The sequence below is a fragment of the Bombus bifarius genome, unplaced genomic scaffold (genome assembly GCF_011952205.1).
Source record: "Bombus bifarius isolate JDL3187 unplaced genomic scaffold, Bbif_JDL3187 scf7180000008165, whole genome shotgun sequence".
Lineage (NCBI taxonomy): Eukaryota > Metazoa > Arthropoda > Insecta > Hymenoptera > Apidae > Bombus > Bombus bifarius.
This window is the reverse complement of record NW_022884487.1, coordinates 2,060,297-2,087,700: the sequence shown is the minus strand read 5'-3', so window position 1 is coordinate 2,087,700 and position 27,404 is coordinate 2,060,297. Positions and strand designations below refer to the sequence as shown.

General features: G+C 37.6%; 1 protein-coding gene and 3 long non-coding RNA genes across 10 annotated transcripts in view; 1 reads left to right on the top strand and 3 right to left on the bottom strand.

The window, feature by feature from the left end:
* Window positions 1–27,404, bottom strand: part of LOC117208976 (prickle planar cell polarity protein 3-like) — a 114,955-nt gene that overhangs the window by 9,005 nt on the left and 78,546 nt on the right. Inside the window, exons 1-2 of one of the 2 annotated variants that reach the window (XM_033450531.1) lie at window positions 3,472–3,957; window positions 23–326 (exon numbers count right to left, since the gene is read on the bottom strand). In XM_033450531.1, coding sequence (XP_033306422.1) covers window positions 23–326; window positions 3,472–3,941 — 774 coding nt within the window. In that variant the 5' untranslated portion in view covers window positions 3,942–3,957. Of the gene's footprint in view, window positions 1–22; window positions 327–3,471; window positions 3,958–27,404 lie in introns of those variants that run through there. The other variant, XM_033450532.1, reaches the window with a different exon arrangement.
* Window positions 2,156–9,219, top strand: LOC117208977. 4 transcript variants are annotated; one of them, XR_004487809.1, is made up of 5 exons: window positions 2,156–2,564; window positions 3,330–3,520; window positions 3,611–3,842; window positions 3,933–4,762; window positions 6,354–9,219. It is a non-coding gene; the product is annotated as an uncharacterized LOC117208977 (long non-coding RNA). The 4 variants fall into 4 exon arrangements; XR_004487807.1 differs by lacking the exon at window positions 2,156–2,564 and adding an exon at window positions 2,960–3,182 and having other exon boundaries at window positions 3,265–3,520; XR_004487808.1 differs by lacking the exon at window positions 2,156–2,564 and having other exon boundaries at window positions 2,963–3,520; window positions 3,933–4,408; window positions 4,499–4,762.
* Window positions 9,092–10,143, bottom strand: LOC117208980. 2 transcript variants are annotated; one of them, XR_004487813.1, is made up of 3 exons: window positions 9,621–10,143; window positions 9,367–9,549; window positions 9,092–9,228 (listed from the first exon to the last, which is right to left on the bottom strand). It is a non-coding gene; the product is annotated as an uncharacterized LOC117208980 (long non-coding RNA). The 2 variants fall into 2 exon arrangements; XR_004487812.1 differs by having other exon boundaries at window positions 9,367–9,525; window positions 9,621–10,138.
* Window positions 18,777–20,418, bottom strand: LOC117208981. 2 transcript variants are annotated; one of them, XR_004487815.1, is made up of 4 exons: window positions 19,886–20,418; window positions 19,553–19,777; window positions 19,314–19,458; window positions 18,777–19,226 (listed from the first exon to the last, which is right to left on the bottom strand). It is a non-coding gene; the product is annotated as an uncharacterized LOC117208981 (long non-coding RNA). The 2 variants fall into 2 exon arrangements; XR_004487814.1 differs by having other exon boundaries at window positions 19,314–19,777.

Genomic DNA, 27,404 nt, shown 5'->3' with positions numbered 1-27,404 from the left:
GTCGAATAAGTTATTTTCTTACTTGATCTGGCCTGAGGCCTGGCGGGACCCACGTGTACTCTTCGAGCGCGCATCCGCTGTCATCGTCGCTCTGCGAGTGCCTCTGATGATGCATCAGAGCCTCTTGAAGGGCGAGGCCTGGCGGAGCCGGTTGCACGGGACTCTTGAAAGGTTCCTGGTGAGAAGAACCAGCGGCCCCGCTCTGAAAAGCCATGGCCATGGCCATCGGCGGACCAGGACCGAGGCCGAGTCCCGAGGGACCGCCCGCCTCCGTCGAGGTCCGTTGATGCTCCTCCCTGGGACACCTGCAGCTTCTGCACACCTTTCTGAAATCAGAATCGAGTGCTCTGGGTTAGAGAGGCTCAGGGCAGCGAAAACGAGGTCATTGGTCTTCTTTGCGTTTTGTTATGTGCTTTAATCTTACATAGGGTTGGGCGGTAATCGTAGTACAACCGGGCAGGGGCTGATATTACATGAAAAAATAAGTTGGAAATATAGAATAAAATTGTTTCATATGACGCGTCGTTCCTGAGAAAATCAAGTTTGAAAATTTGTCAAATATACTTTAACTTGGCTAAGTACAGACTAGGTACGAGTAAACAATCAGCAGGATGTTATTATACACATGGAAACAAATCAAAAATGTAAAATAAATTTTTATAAAATATATTTTCAAATTTATTTTTATCAAAAATGAAGCATCATCTGAAAAATATTGTTCTACATTTTAGACATACTTTCAAATGTAGTTTATATCCCTGTTGATTATTTTAAGTATACTTGCCAAATCTTCGAAGACGATTATCTCGAAAACGATGCTTCAGATGAAAAAATGTTATACCAAATTGTTTTCTTATTTTTTTATTTAAAATCACTCTCTGCCCGGTTGCACTACCATTAGTCCTACCCTGTATACTTTTATAGCTTTATTCTGTGTAAGGTTTCTAATCTAGCAAATTTATGTAGTTTATACAGTAAATTTATTTTAAATAAACTTTATTTTCATTCTATGAGGTCATATTTTAGATTCATGAATTTTAGAAATTTCCTGATTTTGTTGCAGATTGACTTATTCGATATTTATGGAAATTTATAAATTTGACCAACATAGGTAATTTAATATAGGTTATGTATAAATTACAGAATAGTGTATTATTGATACTTTTTTACAGAGATTAATAATAAAGCATTGAAGATAGAACACTCTAACTGATTTCGAAGTATTTAAGAATTTCTAGTGGAATAATTATTCCAATTAATGAAGTAATGCTCTAATTGGCAAATTAACATAATGCTAAATATAAGTTAGGTTACGATTCCGCATACCTAAACAGAAAGTATAAATTATATGGTTCCTTGGATGGAAAGTTCGCTCATAAAGGCGACATATTAATTCAATTTTACAATTCGCAATAAAACCATACAAGTCGGATTCATTACATGTAATTGCTAGAAAAAATTCCGGTCATTCTAATTTGATTATGCAGAAACATTCTAATTTGGTGCAGAAACACTATCGCTGATCGTAAATTCAAAATCATTGACATTCTCTTACATTGAAGAAATTAAATACTATCTAAGTCTTCTAAAAGCAGAGTATTGAAATACTTCTAGTAATATGCCCTAAATTCCGAGACATTTCTGCACGAAGCTATAATGTGATGAACGCTTCAATCCACAAGAAATTATAAGTAGATATCTATTAACATTGAAATATGTTAACAAATGATATATACATGATTTTTTAAAACGAATAGTTTAAAATATAATCAGTGCAATTAATAGAAACATGTTTGATTTAGAACTAATTAGTGTGTTAAATATGTTTCTACACGAGTACATTGCAAGCAAGAATTCATAGTAGCACTACACATGTTGCATATAAACGCAGTAGCGTTCCAAGAAGACATTCTTTTCCCACAGGAAGCGATAAATTCGCTTCCCATCAATTCGAAGAAACGGAAGGACCTCGATCGCTTCGCAAACCTATCAATTTAAAAAAAAAAGTACATAATCAAAAAGAAAATTAGTATACCCTTTAATTTCAACTCCAAAAAAAAGGAAACTAAATGCAGTGAAAAATAAAATCAACGAACATAAAGAAACCCTTTAATTTTCATTAAAAAAAAAAAGAAAGAGAAGAAGAAATATACCTGTGCAATTAAGAATAAAATTAATATCTCTTAACTTTCACAACCAGAAATACTATAAGACCGACATCTAGTAATTTCCGTTCAATATCAATTAATAACCTCTCAACTTAAAAAAAACCAGACCTACACACAATTTAGTTCATTTTTCCCATTAGGAGAAACGGGGGAGAAAAACGAGAATATAGCATTGATTCACTTTCAAAACGAAAAGTATGCATGTTGCAATTTAGAGGGCAGTATATCATTAAGATGTCCTGCAAGTGAGAGAGAGAAAGTCTCGTGGCACGACAAGAAACCCTATTTGCATGAAAGACGATGAATTGGCAGCGAGTGGTAGGCCTGATTACACGGTAACCAGCGGAGAAGCATCTGTTCTCATCGCAACTTCATACTGCTTCCAGACTGTAAGACGTAAGACATCAACTAGTCTATCGTAATTTAAAAACTGATCCATTCGACTTATGATCAAAACACTGAGTGAGATAGAAAGGGAGGAATTTCATTTTCACCGAGAAAGTGCGAACATTATTCCGTAGGAGATTGATCTGACTACGTTCAAGGAAAACAGTATACACTTTGCTGGTGTGGTCAATGAAACGCGGAACGTGCTAATTTCACTTTTTTCTACTAGTATTTCCCATGTCTAATATTATGAACGTTTAATGATGCTTTGATTTGTTTCGTTCTTATTGGTTGATTAGTTGGTACTTTAACTTGATAACTATCTATAGTGGACTCAAGTTAATAGATGATTTTCTGATGTTCTAATGTTTTTTTGAACTATCCTACGTAATCCTAACCTTAAATATTATGAGCCAAATGTCAATATTCATTTCAATTGTAATAGTTTACTTTGTAGTATTTGAAAATGAAATCTCTTTATCTTTAGGTTAATACAAAGACTATCACGATTAATTCAATTAACATTGATTCATATATTTTAGCAAGATTATAACGCAGTATGCAGATAGTTACGAGCAGAGATATAATTTCAACCAAAAGAATCTTAAACCAATGGACCACCAATAAGTATTAAAAAATACTCGCTTATTACCAAAACTGTTAAAAAATTTGTTATCCAACTTGAATTCGTATGTATATCCTTCCCTAGTAAAACAACAAAATGTAAACACCAAACCTTTCACACCAATCAACATAACACGGAACACCTTTCAGCCACTCTCCATGCACTCTTCTGAAGAATATAACCAGCTCGCCAAAAAACAAGATCACTAAAACGACACCCGTATCACAAGCAGGCTACCGGCCAAAAAACTTTCCCTCGAACAGGCCAATCGGCAAAACGAGATCAACTCACTCTGCAGAGGCGGCGACATCATAACCCGAATGCAAGGAGCCACAATCAGGTATCACTGGCTCCCCTGTGATCCTGCGTTCGGTTTCAAACACAGCAACGTCGTGAGCACCGTTCAGATATTCCACGCACTTCTCCGTAGGGCTAGCTCTCGTTGTAGCCAAAGCTGGACACCCGACCATAACACCAACCACATCATCTTCCTCGTTTCCATCTTCACGATTCCTCAGAAAAGCATCCAAATAATGTTCATCGGTGGAAGGTAACTCGTAGACGGCGCCAGGTGTCCAATTACTGGGTAGATCCCGTCGATTGGCAGATTCATCGTCAATTTTGTTAACTTGATCGTTTTTCCTGGCGTATAGTTTACGGAGGTAAGCTTCCTGGTGGCTCCTGGTGGCCCAGCAGCCACCCTGCCACCATCTTTTTGAGCCTAGCACTGAGGTCTTCCGTCTTCTTGCTAGACTTGACATGACTTCTTAAGGAGTTGACCCATGTAAATATGCCATCTGAATTGTTGCTGGTTTCCAAGGAATATTCGCTTGGCAATTTGAAAGTAGCATTGGAATAACTGTTCTTCTATAATTGATGTATGTAAGTTAACATCTTTTGTTCTCGTTTAGAGGGGGCTGATGTCAGTCATTATGAAGCATTATCTCTTTTAGTAGCAAAACCTTCGTTCTTATGTTTTGTTGTTGTATACTATCAGTATAGGAGTAACTTTATTATCGTTGATGAATGCTAATGTATTGAAATTAATTTCTGCCTGATCCTAGTCAACAGTATATCGTCTCTTCCTCATGACTTCTCTTACAGTCTTACAGAATCGTGTCTGGAATCCTAAGATTGGAAGAGCCAGGCGTCGAAAGTCCACGATTCTATGCATGTCATCATCGACCCAATGCTTCATAAGGACTAAAAAACTCGGTGGCTCCTCCAAGTCTGCCATTTACTCAATACTTTAACCATTTTGAAAGAGCCAAAAAAGTGGTATTGGCATTTGGCTGACGGTGTACCATGTTTTTTTCAGTTCCTCGGGTTGGCACGCGCTGTTGGAACACCAAGAGATTCTCCAGGATACGACAAGGACGCGTCGAAGGGACAGGGACAACGGAGAAAGCGAGCGTCGTAAGGAAGGAAGGAGGAAAGATAGTAGGCAATGAAGAGGAAAAGAAGAGACAAAGATGCAGCTAGGAAGGAGGAACAGAGAGAGCTAAACCAAGGGGGAGAGGGAAAGAGCGTACAATGTGCAGAATGGGAAGAGAGCAAGAGAAAGGAGAGGGAGAGGCAATCTGTACGTATAACCGGTAGTACAGCCAGAGATTAACGTTTTAATACGCGGCACCGTGGTCGAACGTACAAAGGGAATCAGGCGAACGATAACGTTTCACGCGGATTCTCCAACCCGATCTCTGTATCGATCGGCCTGCTTCTCTCTTCGCCTAGGATTCACACAACCTAACTCTCTTAAGCGTCAGTTTCCGATCGCCGTTCACTTCAGTCGTCCTCTCCTACGGATCAGATTCGATTCACGTCGAAGCCTTGACACGCGACGTGTCAGTCTATTCCGGGACCAGTCTGACAGAGCGAAGTCACGAATACCTTCATCCTGTCAATCACCGATGCAGTAGAACCACCGACAAACTTTCAAAGCAGCTCATATTGACCGTAATAATTTATCACGGAATCACAAAAATGGATATCAACGATGAACTGTCAAACACCACCACTAGAACCTTCCCTAACTTCACTTAACTTAATTGATGTTTGGTAAAACAATGACAAAACTCTCGAGGACATTAGGGAATAAACAGTGAGAAGAAGGTTCACGGGGTTAATTGGCGGCAGTATCGTGACCGGTCCGTGAACGCGTTAAAAAGCTTCTAGAAGCGGCGTTTCCGTCCTTCCTACTCGGGCGTGCTGAGGCCGAGCGGACACTGAGCGTGCTCTGGGACCGCTTGGCAGCCGGAGAAGCGCGGGGTAAAGGCGGCTACTCGGCTGGAAAGCCGCTTCGGGGAAGGGGGAACGAGGGCCCGTTCTCGAACTCTAGCTGCTACGCCGCTGCGTGTAACTTCCACGCCGCCAATACGCGCTCGCTTGTCCCCACCACCACGCCGCGGGCCCTGCTGAGCTTCCCGATATATTTATATTCGTTTCTAATATGTGTGGCGTGTCGGGGCCCGACGCCTCGCCGAAGGGCCCCGTTCGAGTACGCGCGCGCGCTCCAGTCATGTCGGTCCAGCATCGTTCCACGAGGGACTGTGCGTGCCGTGACCACAACCGCACCCCGAGGCTATAATCTGCTACGACGCTATCGCCCGAATCGATTCTCTCTTGTGGATATCCTTGGAGAATGCAGAAACGTTTCTTTGGGGACAATACAGGGGTGATTTTTGTTGCTCTGGGTTAGATTAGTATTCTCTGGGTTTGAAGTTGAGGATTGTTCTTTTTATTTGATATTGCAGAAATTAGTTAGAGGGTGTAATTGAAGAGTTTCAAATGAATTTTATAGAATTTCTGATATTCTTTGGTCTATGAGAATCTGTTTTAAATCCTTTTTTTATTTCAGCTTTAAATTAGATTATTGTATTACGATTCTAATGCTTAGTTCAAACTGGCACGGCTCACTTGTATAAATTAGATCAAAATCTTGAGCTCTGTCGTCTTAGATTAATTTACGCTGAAATGGAGGTTAGGTTCATAAAGTTTCTCTAGAATCTTGTCTACATGGAAAATAATATCAAACATCAATGTACTCTTCCAATTGCCATAATTCTAATCCTAATTGCTCCTTCTAATCTGGGCATGTTAGGTATCCTACCATGTTGTACTATTTTACTATTTTACGACAGAAAGAAGACTAAATTTATCTACAACGATTTCAGCACTCTCAGTGACACGTAAACTGGACTGCAGAAGCAAACATAGCCTCGTCGTTGGCGATGTCCCGCAGGCTCACTGCAAGTGGTTGCAAATGTTCGTCGTAATGACGCTGCCGTTTTTCTGGAGTATATCCACTTGATGCCCTCGCCTTGCCCAAGAAACACGGTAATGGTTCTTGGCTGATCGTTAACCGACTGGTTCACTTGGAAATGCGATGTTAATTGGTTATTAATCGACCATTAACCAGATGGCCTCGATAAAACCGGAACATTTTGCTTCGTATATCGGCAAACTATTCTATTGGATCTTTTATTGCATCGAACAGACGCAGCATACGCACGAATTCATTAACGTGAGATGGTGTAAAATTACTGGTTAATTATAAATTGGTCATTAATCGATAAGAAATACCGAAAACAGGATACAGCAATCCTTTTGTTCCTACGTTTCTCTCGAATCTATATTTAAATTCATATTTTACATATTTATCTAAATTATTTACAGACTTTTATCAGAGGCTAATTAATCATCCAACAACACGTGATGGATTTCAGATTTACATATCATCATCGTGAATCTTGAGTTCAAACTCGTTCGCATTCGAGTATCAGACTGCTACCAAATTAATTGATATTCAATTAGGTCCCAGGAGTCTTTTTACAGGAAAGTCTTAAACTTAATGGGAATTCGTTACCCGAACACATACTCCAAATTCCCAAGTAAAGTGGCCAAAAAGCGCGGCTTTAATTAACACTTCATTAACCAAATTGGTAAAGCGTAATCAGTTTCAGCAAATTTTTAATTTACCAAGAAACGTTAATCACGATACAGTGCGTATCTTATATGTCCAAACTAATTATTCAAAACGGTGTTCCTAATTAAAAGTTAATTAATCAATTAGTAGAAAACGATTCTCTGTATCAGAAAACATTGAATACATTGGAACGAATCCTGATCCATTTCTGAACGTTACATTGGGCAAGGAGACCTGCAATAGGCATTCTTACGTAATCCAAGTGGAACGAGTCCTTTTCCGGACTCGATTCTCGGATCGTCCCTAATGATACGGACTATCCGCCGCCAATGAGACATAAATCGCTTAATCATCGTTACCGTACTCTCCAACATTCCACCGTTTCTCGTTTCACTCAATCGTAAGCATGGATTAGCAGAAACCTCTAGTCTCCTTTCTGCTTATTTTACCGCGATACACATGAATGATTTTTCAGGACGATTCCAGGAGTATAGGTTTGTGATAATAATACTGGCTATGAATCATGCTCGGCTCAATTAAGTCACAACTTCTCCGTTTATTTCTCTGACAAATATCTGTTTAACATGCTGTTTGCTGATACATGGAGAAATGTAGAAAAGGAATTTAAAATTACGGAGGATGTGAAAGAGTAACATCTATTCTGTAAGAAAATTGTCCAAAGATTAGAGAAAGGTGTAATCGTGAGTATTCGCGACTACTCGGTTATCCCCACTTTCTGCGTTATCATGAAAGGATCACAGTGCGATTTTATGCTCAGCCAATAAGCATAGAGTTTTTGTCCCCTCTACTTTACAGCTAATATCCTATAGAAGTGGTAATATCCAAGGTGTACGCCTGACTTAACATTTATTCTTACTGGCTATAAAGCGGGAACTATATAATACGTTTTTAAATAATTTACCTCTTCTTCAAAAGCAATCTTTGTATTTTGTTATTAATTGATTTTTTGTTTCTGGTAAAATGAACTGGGAGGAGAAATTTCTGTTTACTGGTCATCAATTAGGCAGATTCGCAACTTACAGTTGGAGTTCCTTATTTATGATGGCACGCTGTCCGTTCCGTTTGACTTGAGGTTAAAATAGATGCATAAACATAAAGCTGCATCTGGAACGAACTGTTAATACCCAGTAGCATTTGCTCACGCTGCTTCTCTTTGATTTCACATCATGCATACGTAAGAAGTCGCAACGATGTCTGGATAACGACTGAGTAACACGACTAATCTTCGGCAGTGGTTTTTAGCATATAACACGAACAACTTGCGCATTCTAATGCCTAGAAGAACGAGCGAACCGAGACAAAAACCTTTCATCTGCAAATGTCCATAAATCAATTTTCTTCATTAACATGTATTCTCGTCAATCTTTATTTGATATCTTTTCCTCGCTAAAAATAATGTTTTACAAATTACAAAAAATATATTTAATACGTAATTATCTCGTACAATTCAAAAAAGCTCATATAGCCATTAAATATTATTATATATCTGTCTGTCCATAATTACAGATATTTCGCTAGTACTAGTAACTACAGTCGACCTTATATTCGAGAATTTGAAGTTAGCGCTTTTAACGTCTCCATAACCTCACTCGCTCAACATAACCGCAACCATAGCGTGCAAATTTCATTTCCTCCTTACTTTTTACTTTACTGTAGAGGTCGACTGCGATTCAGCGAGATTCTTTCCTCCACAGAACTTACCATAAGGGTACATGCCACTAATGATCTTTATTGTATCAAAGATCAAAGATATTTTAGCAGAAATATCGATGGTGGTTTGCAAACGATTCAGTACATGATAAGTTGCTGCCGAGATACTGACTCGATTCTCGTTCGTCGAAGAGCCGATTAAAAGGGTGGATCGAAATTGACGACTTAATTTAATTCAGAGGGCAGGCATACAACGTTGCAACATCTCTTTTTGGTTCAGCCAGGACATTCGCTTCCGAGAATGCCATGGAGAAATGTCTTCATCGAGCTGCTTAGTGGCAACTGCCACATCACAGTTTTTGCTGCTGTTCCCTTTCAAGCTTTTTATCGTTCATGGAATTGACGAACATTTCTGGTTCACAGTATGATTCTAAACGAGACGATGATTCGATCTAAAATCATGGTTTTAATTAATCACCATGTTCGGTAATTGAGAAATAAAATTTCTGATCCAATATCTATAACGTTTGTTTGTATTAGTGAAGTAGTATGGCTTATTCTATTTCAAGGGATTCAGCAAAAACAGCTACCTCACCACCAGGGTTTCAATCAAAGCTGTACTTCGTCTTCCTTCAATCATTCCAAGCATTTCCTTCATTTGAAAAGGATGAAGGTTTCCTCAATCAATTTTTTGCCGTTATGAATTACCCTTTTTCTATCGGTCCAGAGGTTCAGACGTCAATGGTCCGCTAGTTCAAGGTAGATTGAAAATTCTGTTAGACAATTGAAACGCGCATCTCTGTAATTGAATCTTTTTACTCGAAGACTCGAATAGATAACCTACAGCACAAATTTAGTGGTCTAGCTCTTTCGTTCCTAATTCATTAATTTCATTTCAATGATCTACTATTCAAAAAGCGTTCATCTCTATATCCCATCAAACAAAATGGTGACTGTATCATTACTTTAACAGCAGGAAATATTTCTAACGCCTAAAGTAACAGGATCGCTTCTGACACTCTACTAAAACAGGTGGCACACGATTGTCTGAGAGAAGCCTGGTTGGTTATGCGCATGCGCATGCGCATACGCGCGCGAGAACACCGTGTAGTAACCGGTACAAGGCACACCATGTACCGGAATTATTAACTGTTATGCAGATGAATCTCTTATGCTTCTTCCACGCATAACACCGAGTGCTCGAACTTTTCAACCTCCGCGCCGAAGGCGTTCACTCTATCCGACCGAGATCCTCCATCATCGACAACGTTGATCTGAGTACCGCTGCCGTTCTAGCTTTATACGGTAGCCGCGACTGCTCTCCGCGTTAACGAGCTGCGAATGCGTGCGTGTCACGAGCTGGGAGGAGAGCAATTTGCAATTCTTCTGGTTTTTTTATCTTGGATTTTCCGTGATTCTATATATCAACGAAAGATCTCTCATAACTATAAAATATGGGTTACCTTTTTATATAGAAGTTTAAGTTTAAGATTGAGGGAGTATTTACTTCCTTATCCCGGATTTTCTGACATTTAAAGAATCAAAGGAAAGTTCTCCTGATTTTTTATAATATTATAAATTATTTTTATTGATTTTAACATTTTATTAGTGGATTGACAAAATTTTCAGGAGTATATAGAAACTTTTTTTTGCTTTCAAATGATTAGAACTTAAATACTAATTTAGATCTAGATATTTTATACCTTTACGTTAAGAAGGTAGAGTTAATGATGGTTTTTGAATTTCTAAGTTACCGTGACAGCGAGACTTTCCCACAATTTCTCGACTTTTCCAGCTACTTTCAGTTTTATTTAAACATACTACATTTCTCATGGGTTTTTACTTTCAGTTTTACTAGTTTTATACTGGATTTCAGTGTTGAACTATTGAGATAGGCATCAATGGACAACGCATTAATCGTCTAGACTTCACTAAACATAAATCACACAAATACTTAAACGTTATCTTCACGACGACTACTCATTGTTATTTCCAATTCTACCTTATATATTCACAAATTTCATTCTGTGAGATTTGTACAAGTTTACTTACATACGTTAGAACCATGTTGTAATAATCTAATGATCATTGTTCAACGAATGAATCAATAGTCTACACTAAACACTACGTGTAGAATACATAACGTATCGTATTTGAAGCGCACTTTCTGGATTCTCAAAATAACAGGGTAAGTGACAATTATATGTGTATACATATATACACATATACTTTCCAATTTCAACTTCATTCCAACAAATACAGTAAAAAGAAAACAGTCCATTGATTCTACAATTTTGTTCCATAGTCATTCTTTATTATTTTTAGCTAAACATCTGGAACGAAGTGAGAAATACGTTGGTATTATTCCAGGAAATAAAATCTAACTCAACGTTGACCTTTGATTCACCGATTCCAACTGTTCAACGACTCCTCTCCACCTCTACACCTGTCGTCTAGTGAAACAGCTGGTGCAAGCCGAATATCCAGTGGTGTATCACCGAACTTCGCTATGAGGTGACCGGCCTACGTTTTCCTCCGTTTCCCGCGTTTATATTTAGCACGGTCGCCACCAGTTTACGACACGCGAGGAATTTTTCGTCCTGGGGAACTGGTTTCTTTCCTTGTATCTAACAAGCGTTGTGCATTCGATCTGAAATGATTCTTTAATTTCATTTGTTGATTATACTTTGATTAATAATGTGAGCCATAAGTAGCCAGGTTCAGAATAGGTCACAATGGTGTTTAATTTGAAATGTATTCTTTGCTTTTGATCAGTCACACCATTATACATATGTGTATATGTGATTCAACTATTCTCTCTCTGTCTCTCTCGCTCTCTCTATGTTTATTTGTGTGTGTGATTTGATACAGGTGAGCTCTAAACAGAAATTAAAGTGTTGAACTGTATGTTTAAGGTTAGGTTTACAGCTTCATAGATACTGAAAAAATATTTAGTAGTGCAACATGATTTCTTTCCAATCTAAATTTGGAGCTTAAAAAATTGTAAAAATCGTCGATTCCTTTTGTTCAAACGTCTAGTTGTTGGAGATTTATTACGGTGACGAACAATTGTTCGATGCAGCTATTTCTTGTCCTAGACAGACCTGAGATAATAGTCTACTATTACAGAAGAGGGCAGAATCTTTCCGAAGAGTCATTGTAGTCCTCGTACACCGGAAATGCGTCATCAACAAATCGTTCGAGTCTGTTTACGGAAAGGAGAAGTCAATGGATGATGGTTTTTACACTACTCCGAGATCATTTTCTGTTCGAACGTCCGGTTTTTAGTACCGTGCAGTATTGAGCTCGGGCAAATTGACGGTATAGAACAGTCGAGGATTAATCTCTCTTGAAATTATGATTTTTCTACTTGTTAACGGCTACGGTTCTTCAACATGCGAGTTTGCGTTTCTAACCTGTACATGTAACAGCATTATTATTGTAAGTTTTGTTTCGCAATTGCATCTGCAGAACTCATAAATGCATCACTTGAACTTCAGATTCTAAGTCATGTGTTAAATCACTTTTCTTTTCACGATATTTTGAATGATCCAGTAATACTTATTATACCTAATGGAAATATCAAACAGAGTAGTTCTTAATTAGAATAATTAGAAAAATTATTACCTTCGTTAGAAAAATTTTGGAAGGCTCAAAACTCACAAAAGGACTTATTCTAACCTTAATATCATAAAAATGGAACTAGTATTTGGCGCCTAGAGTAGGTGGAGTTGTGAACCGCCTTAAGCTACTAAATATTCCATTCCGCCTATATTCTGCCCCAAATTACGTATCCAATCACCAATGTCGTACCCGAAACAATTTTCTAGCCTAAAACAGATTTCAATCTAAGTTCATCATTCGTCAAACTCTCAAATTTTATTTACCATCTTACATTTTTTAAACTACAATCTTATCGAATCTTATTTAATTTCCATTTACATATTATCGTTAAGGCAGTTCCATAATAGTGCAATTATAGTATAATTCCTCTGTTTTAATTCATGAAGATTGTGAATCCACGGTGATGTGTGCGCGCACTTTCTTTCCCGCGCTTATGCGATCAGCCCTCCCCCGGTTCCCACGAGCATTCTCCTGCTCATTACGACTTCCCGAGGCAGAGGTGCACACGGAACCAAGTCGGTTTCTCGAAAGGAACACCGGTAACAACTCGACCCTCGACTGCTCCGTCAATAGTAGCTGCTCGAATGCGGCCTGTTTCAATATTTGTAAATCCTGCCATTCCCCCCCTGCCCCTGTTACGTCGACACTCGACAGTTCTCTGCTCGTCAGGATACAAACAAGGCGATTCGACTTCTTAACCGGGGAAACTTGTTCAGAAAGGATGGAGAAGGTTAATCTGGTCTTTATTAAACATTTTCTTTTTGTACTTCTATAGTTGGACACTGGAGAACTCTTTATGGTTAACAAGAATTTTTTATATCTTTCTTTTTGCATTTGTTATAGATTCTCGAATTAGCTTATATAAATAATAAATCTGGCTTAAATGTCCTTCTTTTAAATTTCAGCTAAAATAATATCTGGTAATATTGAACATTGAAGATATAGAAAGAAATAAATACATATATAAAAAGTCAAAGCTATTATGTGCTATAAATTAAACAAAATATTTAACGAAATAAATTAAACAAAATAAAACAATTATATCCTCTAAATTAAACTAAAACTAGCTATCTTTTGTCATATAAGCAATTATAATTGAAATTATAAAGTTATTAGGAATAAAAATTAAAATAATATTAAAAAATTGTCAAGGACACAAACATTTCATGTACGGCAATAGTCAACTAACGCGACGTTTCAGTTATCCAAAGGTTTCACGAGAGAAAGGATACAGCGGATATTTATCATGATCACCATAATTACATCAAACCACTCCTATCCGTAATTGCCACGAAAGTCCGTATTAGATATATGCAATAAATCCCCATGAACGTTGAGCGTTCGTGAATTTATTAACTTCTTGTTGTCGACTCACCTTACATAAACGGAACACGTTTTCAATTTTATTCGTCAAATATTTCTAATATTTCCTTGTCATGCATTTATAGTATCGTAAAATACATTGATATTTCGTTTTTATTTATTGAATTCAAAGTGATACATAATTGATTGTAAAAAGCTGTCCATATTCTAGATTTCAGATCTTCAAAGATGATAATGTATAAACTGTATATTATATGAGCCTATGATCAGAATTTTAATTAAAATAGAACCTTTCTAAGACTATTTGAAAAAAGGAATACTTTCACTCAGAAGCTCTAAATACTATAAATTATATTATATACCCAAATTCTCACCAACATTCGTCTCAAATTTATTATTTACATTTAGCATTCTACCAGTTTAAAAAATCACTAGAAATCAGTACTTCCAACTCAATAGGTTTCACATTTAATCCCACCAAAAACTTCGAAAATTACAAAGGACATAAAAAATAAATGCCATTAATTGACTGAATGTACTACAATTCCTTAATCTCAGTCGTTCCAAATAAAAGCACACCGCATCCTAACCTCAAATCGAAGGTCGAATCGCGCCGTGTAATCGTAGACACTCGAAGCGCGTGGTGTAAACAATACGTTCCGCCTGTGAGAGAAGCACTGCACGAGCCTCAAGGTCCAAACGCGATCGGTAGGAACGCAAAAAGGAGTTGTTAATGGAAGTGGAGTTCCATCGGGCGCGAGCGAGCTGGCCAAGTATATAAGGAAATCCAGTCGGGGAATTATGCAGATTGTAGGTTGGAATCCATCTGCTGATGGCTCGGACAGGGCATACTCGAACCTACGTGAGTTCATCCACGGCACAGGACCAACTACCCATCAGTTCTGCCTGTCGGTTTCGTTGCCTCCACTAGCAGGACGTTCCTCTTTCTTCTATCTGTACTTTTGGCCTCTCCATCCTTTCCTTCTACAGTATACGAAACGGTACGAGGGAAGCAGGAGGTTGGTGGAAGAAGCTTGATCATTTCCGTGGAATTACGGGGCTGTGAACGGTACAAAGTTACCTAGGGAGAAAGGGGGAAGAGTTAAATTAATGAAATCGCGACGCGCAAGCCACGACGCGCAGCTATTAGCCTGGAATGTTCAAATTGTTCCTGGCTTACGGTCGAGGTTTTATGATTGAACTTTGAACCTATCTTTTGCGTTAGAAAAGACGATATCCCTGTAAAGTTCTGGCAGCGAGGATTTGGTCGAGTTCTTTGGTGATTACACGGGTAACTATGCGAAGAATGTTCGATAAAATTCCCTAGGGAATTGGAATGGCACGGTTGGCTGTGTGATTGGAGAAACAAGTTTTGGAATCTGTAGTAGAATTGTTTGCGTGTAGCACGGTCTGTATCGTTAGAGAGGAAGTTCAATGTCCTTATAAAAATTCCCTGTGGGGCTTACGGTTGGTTATACTACTAGGGAAAATTGTAGAATGCTTTCTGAATAAATACTTGAGAAAGCTTTACGGAAATTTGTCGATACTCTCATCAATCAAATTTATAGTAATATATTGCGAAATGTATAATTAAATTTCCTATAATACTTAGTTACACCTTCATAAGAACATAATTCTTTAAAAAATGCTACGGTACAAATGGTTTCTACATTGTTTTTGGCAAACTGTCAATTACACAACGGAATTTATTATCGCAATAAATATCTCTACATTATTCAGGCATTGTACATTGTGGATTATAACTCTCTCTGAAAGTGTTAAATTCCTGTGTTCTCAATTAAATTATCTGGATACAGATCGGAGGAGATCGATGGTATCGTAATGTTCAACTGACGAAACGATGTAAAGGCAAGAGGAGAAGGGACGATAGACGAGGATAGAAGAGAAAGGATAAGAAGGGAAAAGTTCTCCAGAGCGACAGGATGATGGAAATTTGCGCCCAGTGAACCTTGTCCCGGAGCGTTGGGTTATTTCTCTATTTTCATTCTTCTAAGATAACTCTGGTCTGCTCGTGATCCGGTTTACCTATCTCGTCCAATAAATATCGGGACATCTCGTGAAAACTTCTGTTTAAACACGCTGAAATCGCGTACACAAACAGATTTCTCTAATAATCAATGTTTTCTATGCTGTATTATAATGAACCGTTGTCATCGAACCGTTAAGTGCTCTATGTTGGGAAGACTGTTACTTTTACTGACAAGTACTGATGACAAGACACACATATGCATATCTTAATAAATGGTTTCTTCATGGATTAACTGGAACCTAACCTACATATGTATGCAAATTCTTCTTCTATTACTCCTATTAAATTCCTATTTCTCTAAAACAGTTAACCACACACAGATACCAAACGTAGTAGCGTAGCACTAGCAAAATAGAAATTTTTCGTCAAGTGTTTAAATAATGACTAAGTCATTAAAATAAGTTTCTAACTTGAAACTGTTTTTAAGATAATCACAAATCATGATTAAAAAAATTATCTAAGGATTCCCATTGAATCGGAAGATATATGTTGTTCACTTGCCACTGCTAATTAACTGGAACCTAACCTACATATGTATGCGAATTTTTGTTTTGATATTCGTACTTCAAAAGCGTTAACTGCACAGAGAGACCAAAATTAATAGTTAAACAGTAATAACATAGAAATCTTCCACTAGGTTTGTAAATAATAATTAAACAGATAATCACAAATTACGATTAAAAGAAATGATTTAGGGAATTTCGCTGAATCGTAAAATACGTCGTCCACTTGACACTGGTAGTCCTGTCGGTGAATTGAGGGGACCGGGTCACATGCAATAAGAAGCTCGACAAAACAACAATGACGGCGCCAACCTGATCGTCGCTTGTCCTTTGACGTGTTCGAGAAATCGCGAGCGTGAGCATGCGCGTCAGAGAAATCGGGAATTCAGGTAGTGGTTGAACGAGAAGAAGCGAGTGTGGCTTGGTCGCTCGCGGGAAAGGCTCGACGGGGAACGAACGAGTCGAGCGAAGCTGTAATTTAGAGAAAAACGTTCCCCGGAGCCGCGGGGCCCTACTTTTCGTGCGCAGCGACCCGCCTACCTGGCCTCTATTACCGCGCTCACTTCGGATAGCGATGGGCTTAACACGAATTCGAATTATTTTTGGTGTAACAGGAAAGATTCAACTCACTGTAATAGTCATTTTTAATAGTGTTAAAAATATTAAATTCTTGTTTTTTAAATAAAAATGGTCAAAAATGTATTCTAGTTTTTAAAATGTATTCTAGTTTGCTCGTATTGTAGCTACGTTATAACGGCCAACCCCGTATTAAGATTTTGATATATTACTATTTAGCAAGTATCTAGTAGTATTTCTTACCCATGAAAATACAAGCATAATTAAGGTCCAAAATTTAAGATAGAAAAAGATAAAAAATGCATATCTAATTTTCTTGAATTGTGACTATGCTATAATAGTCAACCTTGTATTAAGATTTTGATATATTACTATCTAGTAACTATCTAGTAACATTTCTTATTCATAAAAATATAATTGCAATTCAAATACTCTGGCATTATCAAATCGAGAATATACGAGAAATCAAAAGTGCATGGCTAAATCGCGAAAAACCTGTACTGTATCAGTGGAACTACTTACGTTTCTTGCCCTCTCCTGAACAGAGGTCTTCCTCCCTGTACCCCTCTAACGCACGTTATTTCTTCGGGTACGTACTTAAAGGCTTGTGCTCGAATCATCTTTTGCACAAAATCATCGCCGCGGTAGCCTCGGATCACGCTTGTGACTGTCCTTGGGACTTTCTTCTTAGAAAGGTCTTTATTCGGGAACACGATTACAGCCACTACGTTGGAATTACGGGCAATCAGTTGGCGTGACTTCGAGGAATTGTTTTTTGGGACGTATAACCAAAGGCGGAGGGCCAAGATTTGTGAATTCGATCTTCCGATTTTTTTACTTTGTTGTTAGCTCTCTGTTTATAATATAGGTTCTGTTATATGTTCCACATAAACTATACAAGACAATCTAAAACTTCATTGAGGTTAATTACTAATTTAAAAGAATGAATACTGTATTTATATTTGGAAAATTTAAAAAAAGAAATTTATTACTGAGAATAAGGTTACTAATTTCAGAGAATATTATTGTACTTGTATCTGGATATTTTGTAGCGAACAGAATTTTCAAGGTCATTGGTGAATGCATACAACCAATAATAAGCAATTTAAATGATTGTGATGAAAATCATGGTACCGTATTAATTTGCAAATTTTTTAATAGGCATTGATTTAGTATCCGCTTCATGAATAAAAAATGTGATCACGAATGTATAGTTACTTTTTTCTCGTAGAATAATGATTTACGACGAGACTTTCAGGGCCTACTGCGATTACGTTTCACCAATATACCGCGCTAAGTCGAACGAATGGATCGAGGCGATAACCTCGAGACGTGTTTACGCCTGTCCTTGAGGGTATACTCTCTTCTCGTTTTGTTTTTTCCCAAGACGGGAAAAAAACAGCAGACTTATTCACGGACAGTGATTGCATGCGTATAGTTGAAATTACAGAGGGCGGGCTGATCGGGATGATCGATTTCAGAAATTGTCTCTCCGGATGGAAAATTAATAAATGATTCTTCATCACATGATAGAAATTATGGTTACTCTGGTAATCGTATCCCTCGGCATTTCACGCAGTTACCTTCCCCAGATACATCGATCCTTCAGTTTAGGAACTTTTCTCAAAAAGATTCCTACATAGTTCCAAACATTGATCATGCTGAAGATCAAATGTGATTATGTAAATAAATTTGATAGTATGTATATGGAGTGCTACTTAAACAATGTTACTCACTACGATCAAATTGGAAATTTTTAAAAAATTTCTTGCAAAACATTTAGTTTAAATGTAAATGAAACGAATGAAATTTTTAAGAATCAACAGTAATATTTAAATGAAACTTAAAATCTAAAGGATGACAAATATTTAAAAAATATACTAAATAGCGAATGACTGAAGAAACATTACTAAAACAGAGTACATTGATTTTAGAGAAATTTAATTAGTTAAATAACCTCCAACATAAATTATGCACTTTTCCATTTAAAAAATGTCTTAATGTAATTTACAAGAGGAAATATTTCAAGCAACATTGGCATATGAAATTATTATAAATTACGATGGTATTAAGCAAAGCAACGACGTGTTAAAAATAATATATTGAGCAGGTGTACGCAGATGTAAATCTATCCAATTGGACAGACATAAATCTGTTCCAAAGGAAAAAAGAAAAGATACAACTAAATGAGACGGCGATGTTAAATCCTGTTCGCACTGGCGTAACACGCTTGTCATCCGTATTGTCACCCACACCTCCTTTCGAGATCACTATCAGGGCGTTATTGTCAACAGTGTGGATGGTTCCAAGTTTGGAACGCTACCGGTAATGTTAACCAGCCGCATTATCCGAATGATTATTTCCACGAAACAAACTAGCAAACAAAAAAGGAACGAATGAATCATAAGCCGACAAAGGAGATACTTTTTACTTCTCGATTCTTCATCTCTGTAATCGTTACCTAGAAGTTCCTGCCGCTTTCTACAGGTCATTAGGAACTGCCTTACAAAAACTTGATCAAGTAAACGTTAACAATTTTTCATTTTTGCTTAACTACCTTTCTCGCTCTTCATGTCGTTGCAACGATGAGAAATAAATTATAAGTGCTTCCTCAACAGAAAATAAAAGTTTTGTGAGAAATCTATAATAAGATATAATGAAGGAAAAAACTGAGTAGGATGTATTTCAAAATTAACCTACATCGTCGAATTCCTCCATCAGATCCATTCTTTTCGCTTCTCCATTTATAAAAGAAACACCACGAATTATTTCCCCAATCAAATCTGTTCCATCATGCCTTAAATCAACCCCTGTATCTTCAAACCACTCCGAGTAAAAAATCCAATTCCATCATAACCTCAAAATGCGTGTATCCTGCTCAACACGCACATTTCTCGCCGAAGTTACCTGGGTCGGTTCAGCGCCCTACAAAGAGATGTCGCAAGTGAAAAATATGACGAAGAGAGACAGCACGTAGGGACAGATCCCCGTAAGGAGCTAAAATTCGTCATAGATAGACTGTGACAGATTCACCTTGCTCTGCAGACAGAGTAAAATAGAGGGAAGAAGGAGACGTTAGCAGTCGACGATGGCACTCGTAGAAGACGCGAGAATGGGGTGCGAAAATGTCGAGACATCTGCTACCTCCCTGCCGCTGAAAATTATTAATCCTGTCAAAAGTACTAAATCATATTCCCTGCTGTTGCACACACTGACTGTCTAGGGAAAGAGGGGCGAGGAAGTTAGAGGATGCGAAAGTGAAGAGTAGCTGCGACTACGACGACGTACATCGTTGCTGACCTTGATTTAGGGTCGCAGAAACCCTTCCCCGAAGATCGCGCCAGGTATTTATGACTCGAAGGAACTGGTTGCCGCTGTGAACTCTGGTAGCATCTGCGGCTGAAAGGATTCTCCCCCGGGGGCGCGGGAAGAAATCGAAAATATTCATATTTCAGCACGTCTACGCTTCGCTGCTCGAGTTTGTCCTTTCTTGGGATGGAATTCAAGTGAGGTTGTTGAGACCGAGCACCGAAGTAAGAAGGTTAAGTCTGGCAGAAGTAGAATCTGTTCATTTTTGTCGAACATTTGCAGATGGATGAGATTAGAATTGGATTGTGAAAAACAATCGCTATAATAGCGAAATATTAAAGTATTAACCTTACTTTGAAAGATTCAGTTCTTGTATAGAAGTTCAATGGTAAAGAGGTTAGGTTTAGGGCACTGTAGTAAGGAAGTTAAATCTGAAAAGAAAAAGAATTGGTTAATTCTTGTTTATTGTTTTCGAGATGCAAAAAGTAGAATTGAATAGAGAAAGCCACAGAAAATGAAATACTTGGACACTAACGTTATTTTAAAAGACTCAGCTTTTTGTATACAAGTTATGTGAAAAAGAGGTTAGGAATTTAATCAGGCTGATGAAGAACCGATTAATCAAACCAATTTATCTTCTGCCACGTTCATTAAAGGTTGTACTGTTGGAATACGAAGAAAAAAGAATATTCAAGTTCCATGTGTCTGCCACAATAGGTCTGTTTTTCGTTTTTGGTAATAGAAATGAATCAAGAGCTTCAAGCTGGGATGGATAAATAAGTCGTTTAAATAATCCCCAGTATGAATTAATGAATGACTCTGTTAGAAGTGGTTCTCCAAGAAAATGAATGTCCCTGCACTCTAATGACCAGGCTGATATTTTTGAATAATCTTCGATAGACGATTGAAATTAAACCAGTAAATAAGAAAAAGTAGATTACAATATACCTGTGAACGTCAATTAATTATTAGATCCAATATTATTAACATAATCAAATAAAAAACTAGTTAAATGGTAACAAATAAATAAAAAATAAATAGAGAAAAACAATATTTCTACTGTTGCATCCGATCAGCTTACTTTACATTGAAACGAAACGAAAATTACATATTTCATAACCTGCCACGATTAAAATTCAAATCCACTTTTATAGTTACGCCCATCGATGCCCCGGGGGCAGAATCTCGAAGTACCCTAAGCTTCATTATACGTCGAGATTAAATAAGAACAACCTAACCTAACGGGCACGTTTCATTTTCTTTCTTCCCGCTTTCATAATGCTCATTCTTCTCTGATCGGTCCCTTTTCCAACTAAACCGTGACATCTAGTGGCGGCTACGGAGATACGTTTGAAAAATAATGGAGATTAATCAAAATTCCCCGCGTCACGCGTCTTCTTGGCCCCTTTCCTATTCAAAGTAACGCTAAAGCTGCGTCCTCACTGAAACAACGACAAGGGACTTTTTGTTAATGTTCTGTATTTTTCGAAAAGGTTACTGGTTGTTGCGCAATATTCTTCCATGTTTTTTCCGATTCTATTGGCACTGGTATAAGTTAGTGTTTATTGCCTACTGTTGTTGATTCACAACGCATTAGTATGTGAACAACGAAAACAAAATGTTCCACTGATTACTTTGCTCCAGTGTGGACAAAATGTTTCTACAAGTTGATAGATGTTGGGTATTATTTGAAACGTGCAACATCAACAGGCAGCAAAACGAGTGAGAATGCAGCTTGAGAGAAAAATATGATACGCTAGAAAACTTCCCCTTTCGAACGGACGTAGGTTAAAACGCCGACGGAAAATATACCTTTTAATGAATCGCCTCGTGCACAAACCTCATCTGGTTTCGTGATGGAATTTCAAAACACTCGTCTCCATCTCCCATATAACGAGAGTCTTCCACCATTCGAAACGCGTGCCTTTGCACGACCATGCGTATATTTTTCGTTAGACAGAAATTGCATTTTTTAATTCCCTACGCGTATCTCGAATAACAGGCGCTCATATCGAGTTACATTTTTACGCTGGGTAATTGGAGGTGGCGCCCTCTCTGCGCAATCGTGACGAAGGTAAATAAAATTCGCCAACCTGGGAATTTAATTGAACGCGAAAGCCCGTAGGGATGATGACCAAGGAAGAAGAAACTTAGGAGTTGAGAAGAGGTCAAATCAAGTCTCGTGAATCAGTTTCAGATAACGTAGAAGGAGGCTATGAACGGTGTGCTTAATTCTTATTCGCTCTAAACAGGTGTAATTATAGCTGTTCCATAGAGGTGAGCGGAAGATTTATTAAGTTACCGAAGGAAGCCACGCTTTCAGTGGCTATATATTATTCTGGCAATAAACACAGATAGGTTAAGTACTGCATTGCACGCGGCATCGTGCCTGTCATTGGTTTAATTGAATCGCCGATTAAAGGCTATGTACGTTTGAATTCTTGGAATTGTAATAAAATATCTTATCGCTATTCATAGGAACTTTCATAGAAACTGATCATCATGTATAAGTATCTATGTACACAGTGATGGATATTGGCACAGTACGCAACCCCTCATACAAACATTATTATTAAAAACATTATCTATACTACTTGTGCTTTATATGGATGTTTATTTATGTCTTATTTGCCTGCATTCAAAAACAGGACAAATATGATAGAATAGAGAACATGCAGCTAATAAAAATATTTTTTACCATTATCTTATACCTAGGCAAAAATATTGGTTTGTACACATTTTCACACTTTTGACAATTTTTATTTACACATATTATTATATTTTACTACAATGATAAATATATTGTCCATCACTTTATATAGCTATCATTCTATGAGCCTTTACCAACGGTAAATAAGCGCGAGATACCATAAAAATTCATTTTCAACAAATTTAGGAAGCATTGATAAGCCGGTCACGAATGAATCATGAAAACCTGGTATGTATCCCAGAACGTGGCGTTCGAGCGACGTTTCGTTTATGATTGGTACGACTCCCAGGGTGGTCGTTTAACGAACGGACTAACGGGCAAATCCTCACCACTTGGGTATATACGGGATCCGGACGGTAGCAAAGGCTGTGCCTCCCAGCCGTCTCGCTTAGCGAGCTTAATTCGGTAGTACCGCGAGATATATTAATTAACGATGGCTCGACTTGCAACCCAATTTAGAAACAAGCACCTTGTTTGCATACAAAGGAGCGTTATACAACGAGTTCGCACCCTCGATTCCGTGCCGATATAAATGGTGGTCGTTGAAGAGGAACCACCCTGCGAGTGACGAGCAAGATGGTGGGGGAAACGAAAGAAATGCTGATAAAAGGTATATTTATGAGAAAACAGTAGCTGACGCAAGTATTTCGATATTTACCATGAAAAAGTTTTGTATATATTGTGTATCATATAAAAAATTTTGAAATTTCATTGATAGGGCATAATAAGACTGGATTGCCATGATTTTATTACATTGTCGGATGGATCTGAAACCTTTCTGAGACCACTCAAAAGCAACACAAATGCTACACGGATAAAATAATAACACTACCTAATAAATGATATAGGATTATTGAACTAAATGATACATATTTGATTTAATTGTATTACTGAAAGATGTTGGAATAAAGTTTATATAAGTATTATATATTATATATATATATATTACATTATAATATTTATAAAATTTGAAACCAATGTGAAAATGTATGCAGAAATTGCGAATTTCATCAGCTACCGTACATGGAAATGGAACATAGATGAAACTATAAAAAAGAACAATTTGATAGTACGTGAAAGAAAAACCATACAATACACCAGAAATATAAAACGAAAAAGAGAAGGAAATGGATGGTAGAGTGAAATAAGGAAAATGGTGGAAACGAATTGAAAAAGTAAGACAAGTGAAAAATGTAAAAGAAATGGCAGAGATAAGAAACTGACAAAGGGAAGGGAGTAAAGGGAAAGGAAAGAAGAACACGGAGGATGCAAACGTGGAAAGAGGGATACACTGAATGGGACTCGTTAAAACGCGTACAGAGTGTTTAAGGAAGACTCTACTGTTGACCGAGTACTTGAAATGCACTTGTGTGCAGCTCTCGAGAATTCATGCACGAATAGAATGTGCTTCTTCTTCGCTGCTGAGTTCGCGTTTTCGTGCTCACAAATATCGCCGACTTCCTAGTACCAGACTTCCTGAATTTAATTAAGAGTTTCGACAGGTCACGCCGCGTTAACGCTTCCCATCTGGTCATGTTTAACCTCCTCTACGTGCTCAACATAGCTGAGAATTTTACTGGAAATTAAATAGCGCGTAAAGTTAAAGTATCACAATTTTATAGATTATCAATGAAATTAAATATACAATGGCTATAAAAGTTCCAAATTCAATTACATTTAATACTTAGTATTATCTGAAGTTAAGAGTATTCCGAGAAAATTCGATATTTCGATCGATAAGTGTGCGAAGAAGAGAATCAAGACTCGGTCGATAATGTTGCGCACTTGGAATTTGATAAATCATAAAGTCTACGAGAAAAGTCTACATGAGATAAGTTCTTATCCAATGACACTAGAAGAACTTTATCATGAAGATGAGATGAATATGCTGATAGAAGTGAAAATTCTTATTACAAGTCGTTACTGAAACTTACGCGTAATTCGCCTAACTTTATTCATAAAAGCGAACATCAAGCTTTATTCGCATCGTTACTTATGCATACAACATGAAACACAGTGAAGAAGAGCTTGCTAAATAGGACAAAAGTGAAGTCTGAAAAAGCGTATTTCATATTTAAAAGCCGAATGGTCTGAAATTGTTAAAAACTATGCAAATAGTATTGAATATATAATTGCTATACATTGAATAACTATAAAGATGTTGGAATATGTAATGTATATTATATTAAGCAGAAAATAGTCTTTCTTTTACAGCGTAAATATTCCAGTAGAGAAGACATGGTCATTTCGATCTTCTGAAGAAGCGACATGGTTCAATTCCACAGTCGGACGGGTTGCATCCTTAAAGGAGTTACTTATCAACCGATCAGGTTTTCAGTAATCCAATCACAGAGGGGGTTATAAACCTAATATCATATAGAACTTTATATTACATGTATACCAATTTTGAAAATACTTTGAATATTCTGTACAATTTATAGTATTTTTATGATTTAAATCTGAAAATTTAGGAATTATATAAATTACATTAATGACCTTTAGTAGATGTAAAAAGATTACATTCCTTTGCATATTATTCTAATAGTTATCGATTATCAAACTTCATACTGAATTAAATAACTATGATTAATCACAATATCTTTCTTTAGAAAGCAAATACAGTTCTAGTTAAGAGAAATATTTCTATTCATCGATAAAGCAAAAAAATGTCTTGATTACTCCACAAAACATCAAATCCGCAAAGAATTGGCGCGTATTGTAGCGTAGCGTAGCTATAAGTACATCAATTTAGAGCTTCCCATACGGAGAGCGTATACACGCGCTAGATTCCGCGCAAAGGGGCGTGTTTAACTCAATTTTCGCGTCGAAGGGGCACGCTTCGATTCAAACGCAACCACCTTCAATTTATGGCGCGTTGTCGTCTCCCACGGGGCGAGGGGAATTTCCGTCACGGCCTTGGCTCAATTTCCGCCGAAGCTGCACCCTAAATTTCAGATAACACCGCAACTTGTCCCCCGCGTATCCTGTCTACGACAGAGTCCACCGAATTTTTTTCTCTAAAAAGTACCGAACCTAACCTCAAAGCGAATTAACTCCGTCAAACCTCCACGTTTGCCAATTAAATTTCCGAATCGATCAAGCGTCAAATGTATGATTGAATAATATAATTATAATAACTAACTTTATTGACACCCATTTCTATTATTTATTTACTTATTTTTACCCCCGATTGTCAAAAAAATAAATACAATCCATTTTTAGGATCTATTATCTCTTTGAAAACGAAACGGAAAGTGCACCGTATTGAAATAGAAAACGTCAGAGTGTCTCGAAATGTAATCTTAATATGTGATATATTTAATATCTAATCTCTAATATTTCAATCTTTGTAATACAGATGTATTTTTTCCATATTTTTTTTTTTTTTTTGCCATTAATATCTTTTTTAAGACGTAAACGAGACCCTGTGACCACGTGACACACACAATCACATATTTGATACATAAAATAGAATTATTCTGCAATCGATGGATTTGATAAATCTAGATTATGTTTCTACTAACTACGAAGGAAATTATAATAATGTGAATTGAAGAATTCATCAAAAGCTAAGTTATAAGAAGAGGTTAAGAAACTTCGCCACACCTCCAGCCTCCTCCATATCGACGCGGTCGATGCAGAGCATTTATCTGGCGGAAGTTGGACGGAAGTGGGAGCCAAAACCCCGGTATATCCCGATGTTCTCCGCGATCTGTCTCACCGGTGGTGTTATAGTTCGGTTTACGCTCGAGGCAGCTTCCAGCCTACCTAACCTATAATAGAGGGGACGTTGAGCATTTAGCTTATCACGGTCGACTATCTACCGGTGGCATACGCCTCCGTTTAGGGCTTTTCGCCCCTCCAGACGCGAGCCTACGCTAGGTATACGTGTGCACGCGAGACGCACAGAGATGGTGGAGGCTCTTAAATCAGTCGCTGGTTTGCCTCCGGCGGCTGAATTTAAGCGAAAGCGTTATCAGAGGGCTGGAGGTGAGACTGGACCGGAGATAAACCTTGTACGCTACGAATTAACAGCGTAACGGAGTGGGGAAACCGTTTGTCCGATGCGTGGATCATTGGTGAAGTGGGAAAGATGGTAGGGGAAACGGTAGGAGAGGAATAGGGAGAGAGAAAAAGCGAGAGAGAGAGAGAGAGAGAAGAGGAAGGAATGTTGAGAGGAACTTAAGGATTCTTGCAGAGTTGAGAGAAGCTGAGGTTTTGGAGGATATCGTGGTGCTGGTTTGATGGTATTCAGAGGATATGAGAGATATGAACTATATTGGTTATTTTATGAACTCATCCTTCTTTTAAAATTGCTATAGAATAGGTAGTAACGGAGGGAATTTCTTTTTGAACAAGAAATTGCGTTAATGAGTTCGAAATTGTGAAGTGAATAGAGTAGTACTTTGAGATTAAGTACCTTTTTGGAAGAGGGGTCGCTTTTGATGAAGAGGGCAACGTAACGCGAAATTGTCGGTAAAAGGAGGAACAAGGCAGCTCTTTAATTATTCCTAAGATAATGTTCATCATACT